Raw genomic sequence first — 25,244 nt, 5'->3', positions numbered from 1 at the left:
TAGACCCGCTGGTACCATCCATGGAGGGATTAAGTCCATTCTCCTGAAGTGCTGCCATCGTCAGTACTTTCTTGTTTTGCCAGGTCAACGGGAACCCTCAGGAAATAGTCCCAGGACAGCAAAGGCAAGTCCTCAGGGCTGCTGACTGGACTGGTGCCAAATGACCGCGAGCGACCAACGAGTGTGCTCGCTAAGTGGTGTTGTGACATGTTGTTACTGGCTGCCTTATCTGAGCAAGTCTGTTCTTGAGCGCAGTGTATTTATATCCATCCATCGAGGCCCTCCAAGTGCCCCATTACCCGCGCTGCTCCCATGGTAAGGTCACCGCCTTCTTGGCCTGCGGGCTGCCCCCGCGGCCTGCCCGCCTCCCGAGCGTTGAGGCACGGCACCCGCTGCTCGTGTGGCGGGGTCGGAGCCCCTCGGCTTGGCCACGGTCCGAGCGAGGAGAAGGGGCGCTGGGGGCGGGCACGGGGCCCTCGGGGGCGCTCTGGGGGCGGCGGCTGCCTCGCGCCCTCGGCCCCGCTGCTGCCGCCGGGGGGTCGGCGACCGAGGGGGGCCCGCGGCACTGCTCCGCCCGCCCCGTACCCGGGGCTGCCCGTAAGTAGGCACGGCGGGGCGGGCACAGCTCCGGTGCCCGGCAGGCTCGCCCTGCGCAGGCTCGGCAGTGCCCGGGGCGTCCCTGCGGGCTGGCTATGGGGCTGGGTGCCCCGCTCCGCGGCACCGCGAGGTGGTGGCACGGCGCCGCCGCCCCTGGGCTGCAGCGGGAGCTGCTGTCGGTGAGCCTGTGGTCGTGCTTTCGGCAACGATTTCCTTGTAACGTGAGGAGTGTGAAGGTTAAGATACAATTAAGGCCTACAAAAGCGCAAAAGGGGGGAAAATGTAAGTTAATATTCAGTATTTACTGCAGGGTTCAAACCCGAGAGCCCCGTTGCCAGGCATGCAGCGTGCTGTGGCTCTGCTGGGCGGTGCTGTTCCCCTGCCTTCCCCACCTCTGCGGCCTCCCGCAGAATGCGGCTCTCCAGCTGTGGCCCCCAGCAGCGAATTCAGCCCGGAGTATTCTCACATGGTGCTGTCCGTGGGGCTGTGCTTCAGTGCTGCCTCCCATCCGCATGGCGTCTCTGGTTCGCTGCTTGATTTGTCCTCCCAGAGCCAACATCGAGCTCCCTCTGAATGCCCCTCACAAGATGGAAGATTTCCAAAGGGCCTCACAGCTCTCCTTTGCTCAAAAGGAAAGTGCAGTCGAGCTGTTGGATTTCTTTAAAATGTTTTCAGAATGGGGCAGGTTATATGGTCTACCAACTAACTTCCTCTCAAAGGAGTGTGGTTTGCTTGCTTGACACAGCAACTTTTTCTTCAGCTGGGACCCAGTGCTGAGATTGGTAACGAAATGGGCAGGCTGGGAAGAAGCCTGAAAAGATGACTGCTGCTATTGACACAAGGAGTGATTTCTTGCAGGATCTTTACAATGACAGAAAGAAAATAAAGGAAGGGGGGGGAGGGAAGTTGTGAGGGGGGAAAAAAAAAAAAAAAATCTTGCCTTTAAAAATGTTAGGAGGTTGCTTTGTTCATTGATTCTGGTGTTTAAAGGGTGATTGAATTATGTTGGCAGGGGCCGCTGGAGGTTCTCTAGTCCAATCCCTGGGTAAAGCAAAGCTGGTTTTGAAGTGAGATAGGTTGCTCTATTTTGCAATCTTTAAGGGTATTTAAAAGCTCATCAAATTCCGATGAGCATGTCACTGGTTTATTGTGAATTGTAAATTTTCTTTAAAAGGAGTTAATTACAAAGATATTTGCAATCTGATGACTCATTTCTGGGGAGAATGTTTCATAAAAAATCATCAGCTCAGTTTGTGTTTGAGATATGCAAGTTGTGACAAAACTCTGAAAGATTTTTAGGTTCAAGATGGGAGGGAAGAGAAGGGATGAAAAGGCAGTGGCCAAAAACAACTGGTGAAAGACTTATTAGGCTAGGGGCTATGTACTGGTGCAGTCCGGCTTGTGACAGTGCTGGATGAATGTTTCCACTTTTGCTCAGCTGTATTCTTAAGAAAAGTATGCAAGAAAGTCCGTGCTACCATGACTTTTACTGACAAAACGAATACACGGACTTTCCAGTATTTTTTGTCACAGCTGCAATGGGTCCTGTTTACATTGCTAAAATAAATGTTTAAGGATAGCTATCTTCTTAATGACATTTTTTTTTCTCCATTTGTGGGTGGGAGGGAAATGAGGCATCTAGAGAGCCATGTTTTAATTGGTTGTCTTGACACAAGTGAAGACCATCAACTGGCACTTAGAGCAGGATTAAGGCTTAGCTTGTTTAAATTTTGGTTAGCTGAGTACTGGCAGACCAGAAAACAAGTCGCTGTTATCTTGGAGATCGCTTGTGGCCACCACAAAAACACACAAAAATATGTTTTTCCTTCTTTTTTTTTTTTTTTTTCCTCTTTAGTCTCTCATCTCTGTATAGAGAAGTGTGCATCCACTTCTGGAGGTTTTGAGACCTGGAGAAGTTAGCAGAGTTGAGAGCATGCAGGTCTGATAGTTGCAGAGAAAACTATGCTCTTCAGTGAAGGGATGTTACCGTAAACGCTGGTAACATGCTGGTAAATCACGTTAACACCGAGTTAATTCATCAGTATATCCTCTCTATTGAAACTAGTTTCCAACAGTGTGATGGTTTAATTGTTTCCAGAGCTGTTTGTGTTGTTTGGGTATGCTGGGCGGTTGGGGATAGTTAAAGCAGAATGGACTGAAACATAAGCAAAATATTTACTGTAAAGATGCATGGTTCTACAGGGAAAAACAAACAAACAAACAAAACCCCTACTTCAGCAGAATTTAGAGTTTAGCACTACGTTCTCAGCCTCTAGGAAGCTTGCACTCCCCAATCCACCCTCCTTATAGAGATGGTATGCATGGGTTGAGCTTAAAGGGAAAAAAAAAAAAAAAAAAGAGGGGGGGGCGGGTTGAGCTCTCTGTAAGCGATCTGGCAGTGGATTGGGCAGCTCTGCTCGCTCCTACCCGCCGCCGGCCAGTTGCGGCGCTCAGTGCTGCGGGTGGCGGCTGCGGTGGCGGAGCGCCCCCAGCTCCCCCCCGGCCGCCGCGGGGGCTCTCCGGGTGAGTGCGCACGCGAGGGGCTTGGAGGGGTCCCGGGGGGTCCCGTCCTGCCCTCCCGCCGGGTGGCGGTCGGCCCGGAGGGATGGCGGGGATTTGGGGTTACCTGCTGCGTGGGAGGCTGCACGCCAAAGGGGGGAGGCTGCTGGCTGGCCCCGCTCTGCTGGTGTTGCTGGGGGCTCCTCGCTTGCAGAGCGGTGCAGGGGATGCGTCGGGGCTCCGGCCGCCTGGGCAGCGGGTTTGGAATAACCCCGGCTGCGCGTTCCCGCCTGGATTGCTCGGAGGGGCTCGCTGCGGTGCTTGCTTGGCGGGGGGAGGATTTCAGTATCCCTGCAGAGCTTCTCCCGTGTCCCTGTTTAGAGAAATAGCAAAAGATTCGCGCATTTAGTAAATTGCATTTTCTTCTGTCCGTGAGCTGCGCCCAATTAGACTGAAGAGGTGAGCTAAGATTAACAATTAATTAATGAGGCTACAACGGAGTGGATGTAAACTAATAGTGGAGCTGGCTTTCAGCAATGCTAATAACGCTAACAGTGACATAACGCTATTGGAAATGGAAAGCTGTGTGAAAAGTTGCTCGTTTAGCAGTTGCCAACAACTTGACAGCATTTCAGTACACAAATGAAACGTGCATGGCAATAATGCTTGGTATTTATAGCCCTCTCTTCTTGTATCTGAAAATGAGGAGGAAAAACAGGTCTTGCTCAGAGAAGTGTGGAAGGAATAGTTGGACAATCAATGCTGGGAGAGAACAGGGCTCTAGACTTTTGGGTATGCCAAGGAGAATAAGTTTTAACGCAAGGACACTGGCGCGTTACAGCAGTGCATTTCAAGTTATGTTTTCCAAAGGCTGGGGTCAGAACGGTCTCTGATACGAGTTCCAGGCAGATATCTACACACTGTTGTTACAGTATGATTTTATGCCTGAAAAAAAGTATGTAGGCAAAGGAGATAAGGACAAGGAAGGGTTCCCTGTGTTAGAAATAAGCGGTGAAATTGTGTAGAATAAGTTCTCTTATCTGCAGCATGTTTGTGTAAACTGCCCTTGTTTCCTGCTCAGGATCTTGGATTGCTCACGTTTCTAGATACTGTGATAAGGTCCTCCTTGGCACCAAGTATGGTGTTGAAAGGAAAAACAAAACAAAACAAACAAAAAAAACCCACTCCACTTTATTCGGTGTTTCTAACTGTTTCTGCAGGTTGGTAGTTGGTTGCGTTTGGTCATCAGTATTATCCTGGAACTAATTTTAAGGATGGAAATAGTTTTTAAGGAGATTTTTTCCTGGAAAAATCTGGGGAATGTGTCTCTGACACAAAAGGTGGCTGTGGGGATAAAGATGATGCGTGTCTCCGGTGTATTGCTAGTCGCATCCAAAACAGTGATGTTTTTCCTATATTTATGGGGAAGAAAATCTCTTCTGAACAGAACTATATATACAGGCAGTAATGCTCAGCAAAGCAGTATGTCAAGGAATGGGGTTTTGCAGATGGCTGTGGAAAATGCTGGTGCAATACTGAAGTATTGGGTGACTTAGGAAATAAATCTGCAGCCCTTTATAACACATAACTACTGTGATGTGGACAGGCAGTGACTTCTTATACTGCCAAAATTCAGTGACTTTTGTACCAGTTATTGCTCGCAGTTGGATCTTGAATTTTGACCTCTAGGCAGGGCTAAGCTTGCGTTCCTGCACCACAGAACTGATACTGCCTCACTGGAAGGTGGCTGTCAGCCGTCTCCAGGCTTGTGAAACTTGTGCAAGGGTCAGGACTGAGTTTTGAAGGCTTTTGTGAGAAGCATGGCAGCTCTTTTTTTTTTTTTTTTTTTTTTTTTTAAAAAAAAAAAAAAAGCTACTAAACCAATCACTGGTAATAACAAGCAGCGTTTGTACTTTTAAATCACAAGCCAGCATATGTAATGGCTTCTATTGCAAACTTATCCATTCTAACTGATGGGTGTGAGTTTAACTTGTCTGTTCCTGATGAGATTTCTACACAATCTGCTTTAGAAAGAGTGGGAAGTTGGTCTGCATATAAAAGGTGCTGTCCAGGACATGTCTGTAATGTCAGGTCGCTGTGCCTAATAAAAAGGTTGCAAGTCTACATATTTCTGTGTGCAGGGACATCTTCTGAGCTCTGATTTTGGCCCTGTGTCTGCTTTGGTTGTAGTGTGGAACTGTAGGGAACAGGAAAGACTGCCAGCTATGCTGAGCTGCATAGAGATTTTTTTAAAGTCTTCTGTGGTATGTTGGTAAAATGCACTGTTTAAAATAGGAAAAATATGTTTACAAATACTTTTTTTTTCTTTTCTTGAAAGAAATCACTGTCCTACTGTAATAATTGAAGGTACTGGCTAACATAGAGGCCATCTTATTAAAGGTTCTTTATTACCCACATACACTTCTGTCTCCTTCCTCCCCATTGTATTTTGAGCACTTCAATCATTAATGTTCTTGCCAGTCTGATACCAGAAAAAGGTAAGATCACCTTGTGATGTTTTTGATGTGGGCCAGGAGCAGACCTGTAATGAAACCTGAAACCCAAGTCAGGACATTTATAAACATACAGATCATCTTCAGTCAACCCCAAAATATCCATGTGAGTTTTTAGTTGTTTTAATCCATTTCCTCCTTGGCATCACCAATGTTCAGTGTTAGAGCTGCTTTCTTGTTTCCCATTCCAGAAATGTCCTTTCTACCTGACTTTGGAATCTTCACCATGGGCTTGTGGTCTGTCGGTCTTGGAGCAATTGGTGCCGCTGTGACAGGGATTGTCCTTGCTAACACAGACTTATTTTTGTCCAAGCCAGAAAAGGCTACATTGGAGTTTTTGGAGGAGATTGAGCTAAAAACTTTGGGATCAGGTAAGACTCTGGATGTTTGAGCCCTCATTCTTTGATAAATGGGCTTACGAACCCCTCTGTAAGGCTTGGGCTGGAAGCACCGAAGAAGAGTGAAGTATGTTTAGAAGGATTAATGTTCCCTAACTGAAGGTTTTCTGTAGGGGATAGAAGATTTCACACAGGTCACATTAGGTATGTAAACAGTTTTTCTTAGTCTTCCCTAGTTATGGGAAGTAGTTGGATTTCCTTGGTAGCAGATGATTCTGGGGAAGGAAAACCAGCCACAATTGATATTTCTGAAAGGTCTATTTTAAATTGTAATTCAGTTGGTGAAACATGACACACACCAAAAAATCAATAAAGCACGTAATATTCTGTTAGGCACATAGAAGATTCCTGCAATATAACTGTATTTGAATGTGGAATTCTCTGCAATGCTTTATGTTAGCCTTCAAAACATTAATCATTATTAATAAGAGTGGTTAATAATTATTGTTGATGCTATTTCTCCTGTATAAACAGAACAAAGAACTTTCAAAGCAGGAGAACTATGGAAGAAGAATGGTGCAGTGATAATGGCTGTGCGAAGACCTGGATGATTTTTGTGCAGAGAGGTACGTGTTGGATTTGGGGATAAATTAAGAGCAGTTATGCCCTACTTGCGTATATTTCCTTTAAATAAAGGGAGTGGATGAATGGGACAATCATCAGATACATCTGGAGTTTCTGAAAGTTTCTTGTTTCCTGGCACAAACCAGTCACCAGCTAACAACATACTTAGTTTCAGTTTTCTTGGCAACAAGTTTGTATAGTCTAGATCCTGAGTATTTTCCTTTTGAAGGCAACTGGTGCCTGATGTTTTTACATCTGCCAGGGATCTAGCCCACGATAATTAGAAGTGGAGACTACCCAAAATACAGTTAGTAATGAGTCTTATGACATGGTCATATTCCATATGCCCAAAATAAATCCTGTGAGCTGGGTAATCTCTGGTTAAAAACAGATGAAGATAGGGCTGGCAGAAAGTAATCAGGTAAAGCTCATCAGAAAAAAAAAAAACATTAGGGGGTTGGAGCATATAAAGAAGAGTCCCTCACTGTTCTGGGTGCTGAAGGGGAGACAGAAAGGTAAGGAGTCTGAAGAAGAATGTGTTGCAGAAACCGCATGTTTCCTCACAGACTGTGTATGCAAACTGCTACTGGTTCCTAACAAGGTGGATTGAGAAACAAGATCTGTTCCTTAGGCTGGCATTAGGCTTCTTGGGTGGAGGTGAGAGGCGACACTTGAAATGAAATTTGAATGTAAAATGTGCTTGGAAACAGCCATAACTTGTGCTTTGGCCACTATTTTTCTTATAGCTATGGGGGAAAATAGCTATTATGTTGTTAGTCACTACTCCATAAAATGGGGTAATTTATATTGTAACCACTTAATTAAGGGATCTGCTCCCATCAGTAATAACCACTTAAGTATGCGTAGGACTTATGACAGGTTAGATTAAAGTGCTCTGTTCTCTGAACAGGTGTAGCGTAGGCAGGAAGAAAATGTGCTGGGTGCCTGTCTCTGTGACTTTTGGATAGAGTCAGATGGGAATTCATTAATGGTTGGTTGTTTTTATTTTTAAAGCTGACTTCCTAAGTTTTTGTAAAGAGGCCATTTTAAAGAATTGTTTTTTTTTTTTCATTCAGGAAAAAAAATAGGAAGGGAGAAATTTAATTTTCTAATTCTTACTTCTGGTTCAAAACTTCAAACTCTTAACAGAGGCAGTTACTGTACTGCTCAGCTAATTATGGCAAATAATTGCTTTGCATTTTAAAGGTGAAAATGTTTGAAAAATATTTTAAAATCTCTAAACTAAGTTATTTTGGATTGCTGTTTACTCAAATCATTTTGTGAGTTGACTCTTGCCTTTCCCCTGAGAAAGCTGTCCTTGTTTGTTTACCAAGGTTTCTCTGTAGAATGTAAACTACTTCTTTCCCCATTGTCACCGCCTTTGAGCTGCTAGAATAGTTCAATACAGGTGACTTGCCATATCTGGAGGCTGTAGGGTTTTTATTTTTCCGCAAGAGACAAAACTACAGTTGGTTCCTACTATCTTATGCTTTGGAAAGGATGTCGAACTTTGTCCTTGTTGACTGCACCAGGAAGGTACCTGTACGTCCCTGGACACAGAGATGGGTTTGAAATGTGACCGTACTACTTTATCGGTCACTGAGCTGGTACCAGTGGTGAGGACATGTTTCCATTAATCCACTGCAAAGTAACATCACAAATCCTACTGAAATGATTTCTTTGGACCTTCGAGAACCTCTGAGGGCTGTAGACTTAAATTTGTCTTTTTTTTTTTTTTTTAAAGTCATTTATCTTTATCATCTCTATCCTAAATCACCAGATTCCTTTTTTTATTATTATTACAATAGCGTGTGTTCAACAGTACGATGCTTCTACAACTCTGAGTCTGGATCCAGCCATGTAGTGATCCAGTGCTCCAGCCATTGCGAAAGTTCCATGGGCTTGCTAAGTGCTGTAGGTGAAATGCAACTCAAGCAGTCTAAAGTAGCAGAAGAGCCATAGCTGAACTAGGAGAGAGACAAAACAAAATAGGAATTGGTCTTATAACTTGTCCTTGCATTGATGGAGGGAGAAAGTATTCTGCTGGGGTGTGCTTGTCTGTTTTTTTACAAATGTAAGAAAAACAGTTTCATGGACTGGATGAAATGGTCACAGGTCCACGATAAAGACAGTAACTGTATAGCTGTTATGTGCAGTAATTTGCCCACAAAAGGAGGCTGTTTTGTTTTCTGTTGCTGTATCATTTTAAAACTTAACAATGTTTTTACTTTGTTTTTGCTCTCTCCCTTCCCTGTAAATGAAGGAGACACAGCCCCCGCTGCTCCCCACACTAAATTGCTGAAATGCCTTTCTTCTAAAGGCAAAAGGATAATCAGGGTTTCATGGCATCTTTCTCTCTCCAGAGATGGTGATTTCTGATCCTACAGGGAGCCCTACTTCCCTAGCCTGGAACACTTATGTCACAATACAGATTTTTATGAGAATTTTGAACTGCAAAAAAAAAATCCAGATAAAATTTCCATTAACCTCCCTTCTAGGAGGATCACAAGGTATTTTGTTAGAGGAAAACAGAAAATAATTAGCAAGTCTTTACGATCGGAAAATAGGGGAAAGGTCTAGCAAGCCTAAGCTATGATCCTTCAAGTCTCACACTTCACTGTTCACTGTTTGCTTGTGATGCTGATTCATCCTTCTTCATTTCCTCTGAAAAAAATCAAGAGTAGTGTTCTGGAATGTTCTGCCTACCCTTTCACCCACTGGTGTCTTTCTCTAATGTCTTTTGTCTTCTCTCTTCACCCCTATCTGGGTGTTACTTGGTACTTGTAAGGTCTAGATATCCCAAAAACCTTTGAGTTAAGGCATTTCACTTAGTTGGCTGAGGGTGTTGATGTAAATAGTCTTTTTTGCTGCTGCGCAGAATTCTTTCTGGGAGTTTTGTGCAGTAAAAAAACGACCTTTCTCCATTGGAGAAACCTTGGAGACTGCTGTTCAAACCGAGAGCTGGGTTTCCTTCAGAACAAAAAAGCCAGCAGATGACTGCTGACACCGTATGTGCTTACACACTACAAAAAGTGTTGCTTCTGAGATACTGAAGGTACATGAAGAAATTACCTGATTGTTTTTACTGGGAATCTAGGACGGAGAGTGCGTTTATACCCCACTACTTACTCTAAACTTGCATATTATACTTCTGCGTGGAGCCCTCAAGTGCTTTGCAGAAAGGCTCATGATGTGTTTCTCTGCTTTGGTGTGAGATAATATTTAATATTTTATCCAGTGAACGATCCAAAAGTCTCTTTGCCTAGGGAAGAAAATTCCATTAAACGTAATGAAGACCTGCCTAGCAGTAGAGCTAGCCTAAATGTCTGATTCATAGGTCTGTTTTTGTTTTGCACTTCAAGCTGGAATGTACATGTTTCTGATGCTCTGAAATTCAAGGTGAAGCTTTCTAGCTTCCAACTTCTAACTAACTTGCTGAAATCTTTGTTCTTTTTTGTTGTCTTAGGAGGCTTCTGAGCTTTCCTCTCTGAAACCTCAGCTGTCCAAGCTGGGTGTCCCTCTCTATGCAGTTGTGAAAGAGAAGATAGGGACTGAAGTGGAAGATTTTCAGCATTACTTCAAAGGAGAAATCTTTCTGGATGAAAAGGTATAATGAAGTCAGTGTGTTTATTTTTTGGCGTGGGACGGGACGTTGCTTAAAAACAACCTTATGGATGTCCTCTTTGAAGAGCTGGTATGATACAGATAGAACGTGTTCTAATGAAAAAGGGTTTAGTAGCATTGTGGTTTAAGAAGTTAATTAGCTCTGCTTTTCTATATATAACCTGCTTAGCTTACAAACTGCTCTGTAGCTATGCACTGATAATACATTTTTGCAGGATTATTTCTCCCCTTTAACAGATAAACAATATAGCTTATTAATATCTATTCCTTTCTTCCACTGGCTGTGTAACTTGCTGATGTTTATAATGTATGACTCAAGGTCTGAAGGTGAAAGATGGAAGTAATTCAACATTGTGGCACGTGGCTTTTCCCAGTACATAGGTGCTGGATTGCCAGTTTGATGTCCTACAAAATCACGTTTTTACTTAACTCAAAAGACCCATTTACAAATCCCTTGGCTTTTAAAGGAAAAAGAATACCTAATATTCAAAATCAACTAAAAGATACATTTGCTTTCCTTCCCCATTGTGCCTGTTTGAAGGAAACAATTTAAAAATGGGCAAAATAAGCAGATGGCTGATAGTTTCAGGACTTGGCACCACTGTTACCTCTTGACCAACATTTATATTGCCACGCTTCAGAAATAAGAAAAATGATGTTTATCGTAAAGCACACTTGTTCTCAGCAATGTCGCTGTAAATGTTTATGGTGCTTAAATAGCTGTGGATCATTTGAAAAAAACGATTCATGCATGATGGCAGTAACAATGGTTAGCTGTCTGGATACAAGTGGTCATGTAGTTTGTTAAAGAGATTAGTTCAGATGAAATTGCTTTTGAGCTCTGCCTTTTCATCTTTTTTGTATCATAGCCTTTCTTGGAAGCGAGGTTGTCTGTTTTCCTAATTTTCATTTGGGAGGAAAAGTCCTTTTCACTTTGAGATTGCTTTTTTCTCATTGCAGAGAAGCTTCTATGGTCCACGAAGGAGAAAAATGATGATGTCGGGCTTCTTCCGCTTTGGAGTCTGGCAAAATTTCTTCCGTGCTTGGAAAAATGGCTATAGCGGTAACCTGGAAGGCGAAGGATTCACCCTGGGAGGCGTGTATGTGATTGGGGCAGGAAGACAGGTACTGCAAACCATCTAGGAGGCTTTCATGCCTCCTGGGAGCCTAGAGGTTTATTTTCTGGCATTATTCAATTGCTGGTCAGTTGATCTCCTGTGGGGAGACCAGGATTAGTGTATGAATTTCTCTTTTTTGTCTTTGACTAGGGTGTTCTACTGGAACATCGTGAGAAAGAATTTGGTGACAAAGTCAGCCTTCCATCTGTCCTTGAAGCTGCTGAGAAGATAAAACCACAAGCTTCAGAAGTGAAAAAATAGTTGCATGTTTTTCTGATCACAGCTTGAAATGTAAAATGCATCTTTTTCTTGAACGTGCAGTTCAATGGCTTGTTAACTATTTAGTGATCATCACAGAAGAAAGATTCTCTATTCGAATATAATTGATGAAAACCTTCCTTGTTGTTGCTTTGCAACCTTTCGGGTGGTCAGGGTTTCAGTTGGCCTTTTGTGTCTGACTATTAATGAAAGGCTAGGTCTAAAATCTGACGTAGCCTAGATGTTCTCAGTCAGAGACAGTCGACTGAAAGCCTGTCTGCCTAGGGGAGCTTTGCTGAGGCTGGAGAAATTGCGTATCTGTAGAGTTTGAAGGATAATAAAATTTTATGTAGATGAAATGTCTTCACTTTGTGTTTTTTGTTTGTTTGTTTGTTTGTTTTCCATCAACATTTAACCATGTCTGTGTTTCTAGGAGACTAGAGTCATAGCCTTATCCCAAATTGGAAGGGACCCACAGGGATCATCGGAGCCAACTCCTGGCTCAACACAGACCATGTGTCTGAGAGCACTGTCCAAAAGCAGGCTCTGTGCCATGACCGTGGGGAGCCTGTTCCAATGCCTGACAGCCCTCTGAGTGAAGAACCTTTTCCTAACATCTAGCCTGAATGTCCCTTGATGCAGCTTCATGCTGTTGCCTAGGGGATGATAGTGTTGGCTATATGAAACCTAGAAGGCAAAAACTAAAACTTCACAAACACTGAGGACTGGCATTGGTCTGTGTTAAATCAGTTATGCAAGTTTTAAAATTGCATCATTATTAATGAAATCCTGACTTTCAAATATTTCTGTCCAGACAGACCTAATTTTAACTACAAATATTTATGCTCTCTTTGTTGTCTGTTGTTTGCCTTAAATAGCACTTAGCAGCAAGAAGTTGAGTGATTTGTATGTTCACCAAGTTTTATTTGAAAACTAAATGTGAACTGGATATGTATACTACTATCAGCTGGACTGATTTTTGGAGGAGGAAGAAGCAGGAGTTTGCAGGGTAGAGGGCAGCGAAGTCTATTTTGCTGATTGCTTAGCAAATTCACTGCATGATATGGACTTCATAAAGGCTCTCCCAGGATTCATAGACAGGGGCAGAGAACCGTCTTCTGTCTCTGACCATGTTCCGAGCTGCCTGGGTAATGATGCCCCTAAGATCAGTGGTGAACTAGAGCTTATGAGCCCTGGCAGCAAACAAGGATAACTGCATCCAGCCTCCTTGCAGGGTTAACATCACTCATCTGTCTCTTCCCACCTTTGTTTTGGAAAATTCAGCTAAATGCTAACACACATTTTCTCAAGTATGCTGATTTACTTGGTTGGTTTAACTACTTAAGTTAAAAAAAAAAAAAAGTGCCCTGGATTTGTATAAAGGTGTCTGATATTGGTAAAGAATGTTTTTCTATGTCAATAATAACACATTACTAGTATGCAGGAGCAAATACCAAGACAATTTTCCCTGTTAGGGAAGTACACCATTATAGTAACAGCAGTATAGAAAAATTCAGATTCCTAACCCCCTTGTAGTCATTCCTTTTTCATTTAATGGTTGGGTGGAGGAAAGTGTTCAAAAGGCTAAAAGATGGGACTAGAGTTCATCTTGTGAGGTTTTGGTTTTGATTTTTTTTTTTTTGAGAAATCTAAGTCAGCTATGATCTTACATCTTTGGTGTAAAAGCCAAAAGCATGTTCCTAGTATTTAGGTCTTAGGTACCTGCTGCTTGTGATGGTGTCAAAAAAAGTGAGGTACGAAATGATGAAGTGGAGGTAAGCTCCTCTGAATGGGGTCCAGAGCAGCCAGAAAACTGCCAAGAATTTGCTTCAAGAAATGAAGAATTGTTTGAGGGCTTTTTGCCCTGTTTTTTTATCACTGAAAAGGAGTACCCATAACATGAGTGCTTGTCTGACACTTGTTTTCAGTACACACATTGTTACTTCGGGGTGCAAGGGCTAGGAGACACAGAAGAGGTGCTAGAAGAAAGGCTAGGAACTACTGCTTCGTAGAGATGCACAATGTTACTACTAAGAAAGATTTTACTCATAGTACGAGCAGACTTCTAGATCATGGCTCCTGTTTGAGTTTTGTTTTCCTTGCAGTGGGACCTGGAAGGCTTTGCCATTTGCAGGGGACAGAGCTTGCACAAACACAGGCAAAAAGGTACAGAGACATGAATTTCAGGCCTCGTTTCAAGGGCTGTTTATCCATTTCACATAAACATGAAATTTGAAATACGTACACAGTCCTTGGAGTATGGGCTGAAAGCCAGATAAATTCCAAGAAATGTAAGATAAAGTGAAGTGCCTTTAGAACTTGCTAAACTTGAAGAGCATCTACTTAAAATTCTGTGGATGTGCAATTGAATTCCGCCCACTCTGATGAGTTCGTCCACAGCTCTTGCATTGACTCCACAAGGCCCTTGATCACGATGAGACGAATGCCATGGGGTTGCAGCCCTGCTGTTATCCTACCAAAAGGGCCAGTGTTTTGTGATCCTGGAAATAGTTAGGAAGCCATTTTGTCCAGCATTTAGACTGTTTAGTTGAAGTACAGTGGCTGTTAAACATAATACTGATGCTACAACATGATGAAATGTACAGCTTAGCATAGAAACGTTTTTGGAAAGACCCATAAAGTCTTGAAGATGATTATGAAAATACTTGCAGAGACTGCAGGTTATCTGTGATCTGTCAGCTTCAGCAAAGGTATGTGTACAGTAACCATATGAGACCTCCAGATCTGGGAGAGTGCCTTTTGCCACTGTTCACAGTGACAGCTCATGTAAACAGCTAGAGGGACAGTGTACTGATTTGAGAGTTATGCAAATTTACCCACATTTCAAAGTTCCCATCTTTTGGAGATCAACTCAAATTTGGATCTGCAAAAGGTCCAAATGGTATTCAAAATGTTCAGAAGAATAATTACTCGATAAACTGTTTATATATATGTATTTAAGCCAACCTTGGGATTATTTGGAGTTGCCTCATCCTTTCTGAACTTTGTGTTGATGGAATACACATGGAGAGGATGGAAAATATGTGGTGCCTAGGAACCAGGAGCTGTTAATAGGGGTTTAAAATGGGCAGTCTCAAAGAAATAAAAAAGCATAACAATGAAAGAGGAACAGGTAAGTTTTAGCTGAATTTCCAGTGATGGAGACTGTGCAAGGTCTGAATATCTGGTTTAAGAAAACATTTTCTTCTTTAAACGTAGAATGCTCAATGGAAAAATATTTTAATGGCTGTTGATTTTGTTGTGCCAACAGCTACCTCTGCTGGCTCAGTTCCCTATACATATATAATGTTTTGATTTTTTCTTCATTTAACACATGTAGACCAAATAAGTCACTTGTCAGTGCGTCAAATATAACATCTAGGTTGAATACCTAGTTGGTTACTGGAAACTCTGATGGTGGAAACACCAATTGAAAAATTGTTTATCCTGGGCACGAGCAATAAAACTCCAATATAGTCATTTTTCTTGAGTCATTTTCCCCTTGTTCATTTCTTTGAAAGCCTGCCATTCATCCTTTTGTTTGGGACAGAAACTATGTTAGAAGAAAAACATTATGGTGGGAAAATGCTGTAAGGTGGGGGGTAGGTCTAATATAGGAAGGTGCTTTACACTTGAACTTTAAAAAATGCCGATTATGTTTCCTGTCTGCAGTGTCCTTTTAAATCCATGAGAACGATGGTCTCAGAGGGTGTTTTCTGTTTGTTTCCTGTTCTGCATTTCTGTTTCCCTGTGTGGGCTATCCATTCCCACGGCTGTCAAACTGCCTGTAATTGGTGTCATTTGCAAGTATCCACAGTGAGAAGGGAATGCCAAGGGATCCCTGCCATCTTCTGATGTGTTTCCTGTGATGCACTTTGACAGAAATAAAAGAATGAGAAAAGCTCTTTTTATCTCTAAGCCACTGGATGTCACTACTTCCCTAGCCAAAACGAAGGTCAGCAATAAACCCGATTTTTTTTCCGCAGTAAAAGATTTGCATAATAAAGACGCCAGAAACTGGACACTGTAGGTCCCGATTAGGCTTGAAGAAAGCTGTTAGAAAAGACATCTATTCCTGCAATCTTTTCACTTGTGTGAACCTTTTAACCTTTTAAAAATGTTAAAGAAAAGCTATTCGGTGATGAATGGTAGAGTTTGAGGCATATAAATGTTTCTAAATGAGTGTGGAGAGAATAAATTATTAGCAGACTCACTGTAATCCTCACCAACGTTTTATGCTTCAGCAGTATTAACTTCAGATGCTGCCAGTGAGCGAGTGGCTTATTTGGAGGAGCTGGAGTGGACAGGTGCAATAACCACTTGGTAGCAGCTGAGGGCGCAGGGAAGACGGAGAACGCTGTGGAGAAATGACGGATGACGTTAAATCACCGGTTCAGTCTAACCCACCCTAATTTTATTTGATATCTGAATAAATTCATGCAAATTTTTCCTGTTTCTAACGGATCTCGTACATTTTATAAAGTTTTTTCCCAGAATATTTCGACTTTCTCTTTTAGGTCCAGCTATTGATTTCTCAGTATGTGCAGCTGTTTAAAGTCTCACAGTAGCTTCTGCAGGCTTTTTTTTATCCCCACAGCCTCCTCTGAACCTTGTAATTATTAAAACCACACACTAATTCCAAATTTAACTCTGATTCTGAGAAACCTTCCTGCATAAATAGAAATTTCTTCCACTAAAAAAATTGTGCTTGATGGTAATGAAAAAGCTGATCGTATACAATGGAATACGTACAGAATTGCTGAATAGCTCCAGTCTTGTCATTTTCTACCAGCTACTCCTCATAATGCATCATTCATTAATTTCAAGAAATGTTTGTAGTGGCCAGAGGAAACTGCAATGACAAGTTATGCATGAATAGGAGCCTGCACGAGTTCAGTAAAAAATCAGATTTTTTTCCATTTTCATTCCTGCAATGCTATTACAATTTCTTACTGGTGAAGTGACTACCTTATAAAGTCTTCCAATTTGCCCTTGCACTTAGTGAATGCATCTGTGAAGGATAAGATTTTTTTACCCTGATTTTCTTGGCAACACAGTGAAATGCACAGAACAGAGATAATGTCAAAGGCAAATAAATTGCACATAGAGAGGTCGTTTGAACTATATCCACGTTTACAGTCAACACAGTCAATTCAGCTACACTGTGAACTGCTACCACTGGCCGTTTTGCAGGACTATTTTAAATTGCAGGAGATCCTTATTCTACAGACAGGGATCCCCTTCCTTATTCCACAGTCTGTATACCCTAAAGCTGTCCCCCCCATTGAACCTTAGCAGTTACTATTGCTCCCTCTGTCTTCTCATCTCTTATGCTGGCAGCATACTGGAGCTGTCTGCCTTGGCTCTGGATGTCACCAGAGATCTGGCTCAGTGCTCTGCAAGGTGACTGGAACAGCTTCTGAGGTGAGGAAAGGATCTCTTCTACCTCTTTTCATTACCTGATAATCCAATGACCCTTTCTAGTTCCTCTTCTTCACCTAGATCATCCCTAACATTCAGGTAATTCTTCTAGCATTTTCTCTCAGCTTTATCTGCCAATTCCTTTTTACTTTGATTTCTAAAATCCTTGAGCAAGCTTGGGGAAGCCTGCAAGCAGTAGAGACTATAGTGAAGCTGCTATCATGCAACAATCTTTAAATGCCATCTGTAGAATTAAAGATGCCTTTCTCCAGTCCCAGATGGGATCCCTGAAATGGTATCTACCTGAGGGACAGAGGATAGCTGAGCCCGGCTGTGGCCCTGGAAGGGTTCAGCCTTCCATGCCTTTGGCATAAGCCAGCATTCACAATGCCTGCATCAAAGACATTCACAAATGCAATCTCTTGCCTTTGTGAGAATCTAAGTTTTGAAGACACAATCAAAACCTTTGTATTTACATTTCTTTGAATAACTGCATGTAGAGGATAAGAAGGAATCTTGGCGATGCCACCAGAGGTGCACCTGCACTTAGGTTTCAGACAGGTGTGTGTGTGCCAGGAGCTGTGCATCTACAGCTTTTTAACTCTAGCATGGTTTTGGTTCTTGGCCTTGGCCTTGCATAGATGAGAAGAACCAAACTCACTCCATTTATTCACTCAAATCTTCCTTTGGTGTTTAGCTGAACACTTGGTGAGATTGCTGTCATCTCTGTGAGGAGCACTTGTTGCTGATCCAGGGGAATAATTAAGTCTTGAACTCCAAGTCCTGAGGCAGATGAAGAAGTGTAGAGAATACGAGAAAGCCTTTATTAGTGCCTCTGGCACTGAGCTACCCCCCTTAGCCTCGCCTTACTGCACGCCAATGTATCTTCATAGTTTGTGAAGCACTGAGGAAAATAGTTTTGCTCTATCTGGGAGGACGAGAACGAAGGTGACTTTTCCTTCTGTTAAGGAATTCTTAAGGCACGGAGGAGAAGTGTATGGAAGTTAGCATCTAAGCTAGAAACTGTGGTACAAAGAGCTGCCCCAGAGGAAAGCCTAGGTTTTCTGTCTGTGTCCTGGGCATTGTGGCTCTTATTCAGTGTATGCCCTCCATCACATGCAGCCTGCATCCCAAAACCCTTTTACAAAGCAGGCCTTACTGCCTTTGATCTACGCAGGAGGCCAGGACTGACTTTCTCCCATTATTTGGGAGGGCAGGGAGGCCAAGATGCAAAATGCAGATGGGGACAAGAAAAGCTGAGGTAACCATCAGGTAACAGCAATGCCCAGGGACTGCTCCACACGAGGATCGATTTGGAGGGCTGACCTGTGGCCGGCCAGATCTGGCCCGGGGGGGCAGGCAGCCGATGGAGGAGGCAGGATATTTCCCCACCTTCCAGGTGGCAACCGCCTCAGGTGAGAGCTCTCGCTTGCTCACCACAGGGGTTTAAAAACCATGAGTCAGCCACTCCTTCCCCTCACGTCTGCCTTCCTGGGGCCTCATCAGAGAAGCTTAAAAACCCCGGGACGCTTGAGGACTCAAAATACTCTTTGGGGTAGCTTTATTTGTTTATTTTTCCTTCAACTTCTGGTTTTCTAGGTAGCGCTCGGGTTGTGCTTCTAGGGTTCTGCCCTGAAATTGCTTCACGCTCGCTGTGGTTACGAAAGCCTGAGGGGAGCGTGGTGGAAGCGAGGCCGCCCCTTGCAGCGACCTGCCCCGGCCCGCCACCGAGCTCACGGTTTCTTGAACCTCTTCCGCAGGGCGGCCCCGCGGCCATCTCGGTTAAAAAAACGTCTAAAATAATGATATTTGTTATTATGAAGCTGACAGCGCCGCGCTTCCTCCAGCGGGGCTCTGAGGGGCGGCCGCTAGGGCGGGGCGGAGCCGCGCCGCTCGCAGCCCCCGCCCGGCCTCGGGGGTTGTCGCAGCGGGCGCCTGAACCGGGGATCCCCCGGCGCCTGGGGAGAGGGCACGGATCCGCCTGGAGGCCGGTGGGAGCCCGGGACAGCGGCGGGCCCGCAGGCGGAGGGGCCGGCTTCCTTTGTGTGGAGGGCGGCTGCGTGTGCGAGGAGCAGGCGTGGCCTGGCAGCGCATTTCCGCGCCGCCTCGGTCACCGGGAACCGGCGGCGAGGGGGGCGGCTCGGGGCGGCTCCGCGGCGGTGTCTGGGCAGCGTCTGCAGGCGGCTCCGCGCCGTGCCCATGGATTAGCCGCGGCACCCCGGAGCTCGCCGGCCGCCGCCTCGCCCTCCTCCCAACTTGGCGAAACTTGGCGAGCAGGCTGCTGCCCCGGGTGAGTCCCGACCCCCGGCCGGGGCGGCGTGCGGGCTGCACATCTGCTCTCTCCCTGATCCCCTTTTCCTATTAAAACCGCGGCGTTTTGGAGCGCGAGTGGGGACGAGGGGCTGGCAGCCCCCCGGCAGCGGGCAGCCATTTCGGGCGTGCTCCAGGCGCCGCGGCGGGGGCTCGGGAGGGAGGAGGAGGCGGCAGGCTTCCTCGGGGAGCCGGCGTGAAGTTGTTTCCGCGGCGAGGTGTCGCTGGGGATCACAGGGCCGGGTCCGGATCCGGGCCCGCCCGGCTTTCCCCTTGGCCTTGGGCCGCCCGCCGGGCGAGCGGCTGCCGGGCGGCTCCCCGCGGCGCTGCAGGTGAGGCCCGCGGCGCGCCCAAGATGGTGGGCGGCGAGCCCCGCTGCACGGGCCGGCCCCCGGACACCGAGCTCCTCGGGGGGCCGCCTCGGGCTCCTGCTCCGGGGTGTTCCTGCTCCAGAGCGCTGCCGACGAGCTGCAACGCTGTGCCCTCTCTGTGTGCCAACCTCATCTTTTTAGGGGACTCACGGGTCTTCTGCGTTCCCCTGCCTCTGTAGGGAGAGGTTTAAGTTGGGCTGGAGGCGGCTCGGAGCGATGCAGGGAGCAAGCCCCGTGGTGTTGTACCTGCCTGCCTACCGCTGGCCTTTTTCCCTGTGTGCAACAAACGAGAAATCTTACGCTTTCAAAGTGTCTGCAGCAGGCTGTGAAGTACATGGCGAACTTCACCTCCTGTACTCAGTTTGTACTGAAGGCGGTTCCATTTGGAGCCTTTCTGAGTGGTAACAATAATAATTAAAAAATCATAATTTAAAGGTAAGATAAGTTACTCGTGTTGGTTTTTCCCTTTCCTTGGTAGGCCTTCAAAGGTGGTGGTGGTGAGGCTATTTTAAGATAGCTGGCAGGATCAGATTTTTCCAGTACTGCTTTTTTTTTTTTTTCTCCTCCTTCTCCAAGGGGGCATGAAACTTGTGACCTGGAGCTTTGGATAAATTGCAAGGAAACCAGCTCTTTGAGGATGGAAATACAGGGTATATATTTTTCATAAATGCTCAGTGGGGTGCTGATTTCCTTTCCAGCTATCTCCATCAGTGAGCTAGGCACATGACTTCCTGAGCAAACAATAAATGTGTGAGACTTCAAATACTGAGGTGGGGATGGTGTTTGAGATAGTACTGCCATCTGCTTGACAGGGAAAGAAGAGGTCAGGTGGGAGTTTGGGTCTGTTCCCTGGTATGAAGTAGGAGTGAGCTGGGTGGGAGGAAACTATTTCACAGCTTTTGTGTGTTTTTTAAACAAATACAGAATGTGTGTTCTTCAAATGGTGTTCTGTATCCTCTGGCTAATGACGCTGCAAGAAAGTACTTCTAGGGTACGATGTTCTTTTAGCTCTTTTCTTGGGGGAACAAAAAAGGTGATGTTCTCTATCCTTAAAAGACTTTCATGTTCAAAATCATAGTGCCACTGAAACAGCAATTTTTAGGAATAGTTTCCCAAAAGATTGGAAATGCATCTGTTGAAAAATAAGTTGCATGCTAGTTTTTTGTTGTTGTTGGTCTCACTCATGGGTTGGCAAGGCCTTGCTAAAGGGTAAGGTCTAGAACTAAGCCCAAGTCATTGAAAGCTGGTGTTCTTTGTCTGATCTGTGCTCTGAGACTTTGAAAAAAAAAAAAAAATCCACTTGGGTGGGGTATGGTGAAATATGTGAGCTTCAGACATGAGACAAAGGAGACTCTTATGCCCAGCTCACATGTGATTCAAGAATGTTTTTACTTGTGGGCTTTTTGTGCCATGCTGCTTTGCACTGTGGCTTCCTGGGTCAAAACGTCCCATTTCTGGTAGAAGAGGCCTCTGTACTCCTGTACTCTGGCATCCATGGTATATTTTCAAGGCTACTAACAGTCCAGTTCACAAAATCTGTGAATGTACTATGGTTGTTGAGTCCCTTTGTTAAGCTTTTCCATTGTACCTGCAATGAATCAAATGCACAAACAAGAGGTTTCTTTATTTTGGCATAAATATTGGAGAATTCAGCTGTGGGAACAGCAGCTGAAGGAATTGAGGAACAGTTCTCTTCCAGGTGGCTCTTGATACCTCCAAAGGAAGTGTCTTTCTACCTGGTATTACACAAACAGAAAATGTAGGGCTCTTCTGGAGCTGTAGTAATGTTGTGTTGCTGGAGGGTACTGCTGCAGCCTTCCAGCCCCAGCGCTGCTCGGGCAGGAGCAGTGTCCTTGTCCTTTGTCCTTTGGCTCATGCTCAGCCAAAAGCATCCAGTCAAGGAAAGGTTTAAAGCGGTGTGGGAGATCTTCAGAGTAAAGCAGATCGAGGTTTGTTTTGTGGGGGTTTTAGAGTTTTATAGTCTGGATCCCCCCAAAATAACTGAAATCTGATTTTAGCCTAGCAAATCTTCCCTCAGGAAAAGGAGGGAGGAGAAAACATGTTGTATTGTAGGTTCACACAACTTCATTTTGAAACAGCCACTATGTAATTAAATATAATTGAAGGTCTTGTGTTTTAGTTTTTTTGCATTGTAAAACAGCTTCTCTGGATGACTGAACAAAACCTGTCTTCACTGTGGTCAGTGAGCTGAAAAATTGTTGTTGGGTTAATTCTGCTATTTTAGGCACGTCACAGGTGGGGATTACAGAGAAAGGATTTAACCTGCAGAAAATAGTGATCCTCAAATATTGATGGGATAAGGGATTCCACTGTTTGCAGTTGAAACTACTGACTTGAATGACCAGGCTTTTGCTGACCTTGTTTGCACACATCTTGGAAATGAAGCCTTCTTTGAAAGAAGATTGTGAAAGACTGGGCAGAACACAGCCTCTCAAGTTCTGTTATCACCTATTGCAGCAGACTTGGAGCAAAGGAAAATAAAATGTGCTGAATGCAAGAGGAAATGTCCTATGTGGCTCAAATTGTGCCTCAGCCCTTGTTTGGAAGTGAGGACCAGCACTTGTTCTGCCACAGCGTTTCCTGTTTCTCTCCCTTTTGGGGAGCAAAGAAGCAATATTTTTTTTCCTTTATAGTAAACCTCATACATGGTATGTGTGGATTTCTGTTCTTATCTGGAATGTCATCTTATGTATTTTCTTAGAGCTATTTCTGCGTACTTGTCTTTACAGCAGTCTGTGCAACAGCTGGAAGTCTTGGGGCTGTCTCCTTTGTGAATTTGAATGTCCAAGGCAAAGGCGTAGGGCCTTGCTATCTCATTCTGTGGGGTAGGCACACATTTACCAGATTTCCCTGGTATTGCAAGAAGCTCTGTGCTCTTGATCTAGAGATTGAACAGGAGTCTTCATTGTGAAAACCTGTGCTGAAGCCTATGGCTGGAGTTGAAGCTCTTCTTCAGTGCTAACAGGTTCAGGTGCTTGCTGAGCATGTGTGAATGTGAGCTTTTGGCTTTAACGTGTTTTTATTTTGGCTTGATTGTTTCAAACAAGTTGGTAGTGCACAAAACTGAGTTGTTCCTGTGACCCAAAAGCCCTTTCCAGCAGTCTTTTCCCTGTTTTAAAGGTTTTTGTTTTGTTGCCCAAAGATTAAATACTTGATATTTGTATCTGTCTGGAAAGTATTCTCTAATTGCATCTGCAGGAAGCAGGGTGAAGCACGGTGTTTAGAGGCAGCTGAATGCTGAAAATTTTATTACGTCAAGGAATGTTCTGTGTAGCAAGAGTTGTCTGCTCTTGCTTTGGGATATAAAATCGGTGCTGTGACAGGTATTCTGACAGCTGGGAACCCCTGGAACAGAGAGTATAGGGAGCAGCCTCAAGTAACTTACATCTGAAGGAAGACATCATAGTTGTTGGACTTTAGTCTCTTACATGACAGCAGGCTTCTGATTGCCAGGATAAGGAGCTCATGGCCTTGATACTCATTCCCCCCCCCCCCCCCACAACAATTTGTTATTGAACAGTACTCAGGGAAGTGCTTGATGTTATGTGGAAAATGAACACAGCAGTAAAGCTATATATAACACAGGGCACAAAGCAGAAAAGCTGCTCACCCTGCCTGTGATTTCAGTGTGTCTGCATGGCCAGCTTGTAGAGGAAGAAAGCTCACTTAAAAAGTTGTGTGGTTTGAAATTGATGGATGGGGAATTAGTGAGACGGCTCCCAGAAGAGCGTGAGGTGACTTTGCAAGGTGTACGCTGCAGTGAGACTGTGAAGGGTACGTGGACAAAGTGGTCACAGCAGTGATCCGCTTCTGCAGGGTGGGAGGGAGTTCAACTGCAAGACTTGTCCAGCTGGGACAAATGGGAAGGGAAGGTGTCTTCAGCTCTTCTTCTTTTTCTTCTGGGCCGGGCTGCTTGTGTAAGCAGCAGCACTGTCAGCATGTTAAGATGGCAGTTTCCTGTGTTCTCACTTTTTTTTTTCCCCCTAGAGGTATGCTTTCTCCTTTGATTAAAGGCCCAGGTGAGGCTGTTGTGTCTCACTTCTGCACCTTCTCATTGTGCCTTTGCTATTTGCTGCTTGCAGAGACTGAAGTCTGGGCGTGAGGGAGCGCCGACAGCATCGCTGCGTAGCCTCTGCTGCCGTGATCTCTGCTACACCATGTTGTTCTTGGCCAGCCCCTCACGAGGTGGAGAGCTTGTTTTTCCTCCTTCCCCTGGGGAGGACGCGAGTCTTCCAGCAAACAATTGACGGTTTCTCATGACCCGTGTGAGCACCGGCTACTGGGGGAAGGGCTGGAGCATTTCAAGCCCTGGCTTAGCAGCCTGGAGCAGCTTTGGTCTTTCTTCTTACTCCTTGCCTTGTGGTAGCGTGTGCAAGGTGCTATGCAAACCTATCTGCCACATCTCCTGAAGCATTTGCTTCTTTGGGCTGGGCCACGTGTTCTCCTGAAGAGCTGACGGTGGCTAGGCTGAGGAGGTGTTTGAATGTTGTTTTGTCACTTCTCTAATGTTTTCCTGCATTGCACGGTAGAGGTTTGCATGCTAGTCCTGTTCTGAAAGTCACACAAGTGCCTTTCTTTCCCAGAAAGTCAGCTGGTAGGTGGAACAATTACCGTACCGTTGTTGAGCTGTCTGCGTGGCCACAAAGTGCTATTTTTTCTTGTGCTCCCCAAGCCTGTGATCATCCTGGTTGGCACATAAAACCAAAGTTCTGAGCGTGGGCTGAATGCAGCTTGTGTACCATGCAGGGAGGGCAACGACAGTCAGTGAGCTTTGCATGAATGGGCTGCAAGTGCAGGTAGGGTGGATCCCATGGTGCTGGGAGGCTGTGTCAGGAGCACCTGTTCCTCCTGGATTTGAAAGCGGGAGCCCTGTTACTTACGGGGCCTGGGAAGGGAGAAAAATTGACTCTTCAGTGGCTTCAGCTCCACACCATGTTTCTGACATGGACACAGCATTGCTTAAGCAGAACAAATGGTGAGTGTAACTAGTATCACATAGATAGGTGTGTTCACTTCTCTGCAAGCTCATTGCTTTCTGAGGTCATTTAAATTGTTAAAATATATAGGGACATTGAGTATAAAGGCTAAGAATATGATGCAGACATGAACAGGCTGCATGTTATACCCAAAGCAAGGCATACTTTTAGGAATAAAAAAATGACATGGTAGTAATTCCTTTACTGTGTATTACTATAATCAGTCTCCCATTTTTCTCTGTGGGGGAGGAAAAAAAAAAAAGAAAATGAAGGGATATCCTTTTTGGCTGAAATGTAACAGGAGACTAGAACAAGTGGCATTCCTGGGAAGTAGAGGAAAGCCACAATATGTTTAAAAGTTTAGGATGTTGTCTTCTGAAGAAAGAGCAGATGTGTCAGCAAAGCAAGTTGGCGGCTTCCTGTTTTTTTTCCAAGCTGTGATGTGTGATATAAAGTGGTACAGCAAGTGGAGGACCCGTTCTGTTCTTGAAGCCCAGTGGTCTGCATGGAGGCATGGGAAGGAGCAGATGGTGTCTGTGGAATACTTTCTACTGTTGGTTCTACTGTTGGATAA

At 44.7% G+C, this 25,244-nt stretch overlaps 2 protein-coding genes across 6 annotated transcripts in view; both read left to right on the top strand.

Annotated features, from left to right (window-relative positions):
- Window positions 1-220: 220 nt before the first annotated feature.
- PRXL2A (peroxiredoxin like 2A) lies at window positions 221-11,934 on the top strand. Of its 3 annotated transcripts, none has more exons than XM_021269755.4 (6): window positions 221-315; window positions 5,801-5,980; window positions 6,482-6,573; window positions 10,038-10,178; window positions 11,156-11,320; window positions 11,464-11,934. In XM_021269755.4, the coding sequence occupies exons 2-6, from the start codon at window positions 5,803-5,805 to the stop codon at window positions 11,572-11,574; spliced, it is 687 nt and encodes a 228-aa protein (XP_021125430.2). In that variant the 5' UTR covers window positions 221-315; window positions 5,801-5,802; the 3' UTR covers window positions 11,575-11,934. The 3 variants fall into 3 exon arrangements, with proteins under 3 accessions (XP_021125430.2, XP_012951503.2, XP_027315833.1); XM_013096049.5 differs by lacking the exon at window positions 221-315 and adding an exon at window positions 725-879; XM_027460032.3 differs by lacking the exon at window positions 221-315 and adding an exon at window positions 2,963-3,120.
- A 6,590-nt stretch (window positions 11,935-18,524) lies between these two features.
- The window catches only part of TSPAN14 (tetraspanin 14), a 42,972-nt gene continuing 36,252 nt past the window's right edge, over window positions 18,525-25,244 (top strand). For 2 of the 3 annotated variants that reach the window (XM_027459955.3, XM_027459956.3), the window contains exon 1: window positions 18,891-19,282. The gene's annotated coding sequence lies outside the window, so the exon portion shown is untranslated. Of the gene's footprint in view, window positions 18,548-18,890; window positions 19,283-25,244 lie in introns of those variants that run through there. The other variant, XM_038180826.2, reaches the window with a different exon arrangement.

This window comes from Anas platyrhynchos, chromosome 6 (genome assembly GCF_047663525.1).
Source record: "Anas platyrhynchos isolate ZD024472 breed Pekin duck chromosome 6, IASCAAS_PekinDuck_T2T, whole genome shotgun sequence".
NCBI classification, from domain to species: domain Eukaryota; kingdom Metazoa; phylum Chordata; class Aves; order Anseriformes; family Anatidae; genus Anas; species Anas platyrhynchos.
This window is presented reverse-complemented; position numbering and strand designations above follow the sequence as displayed.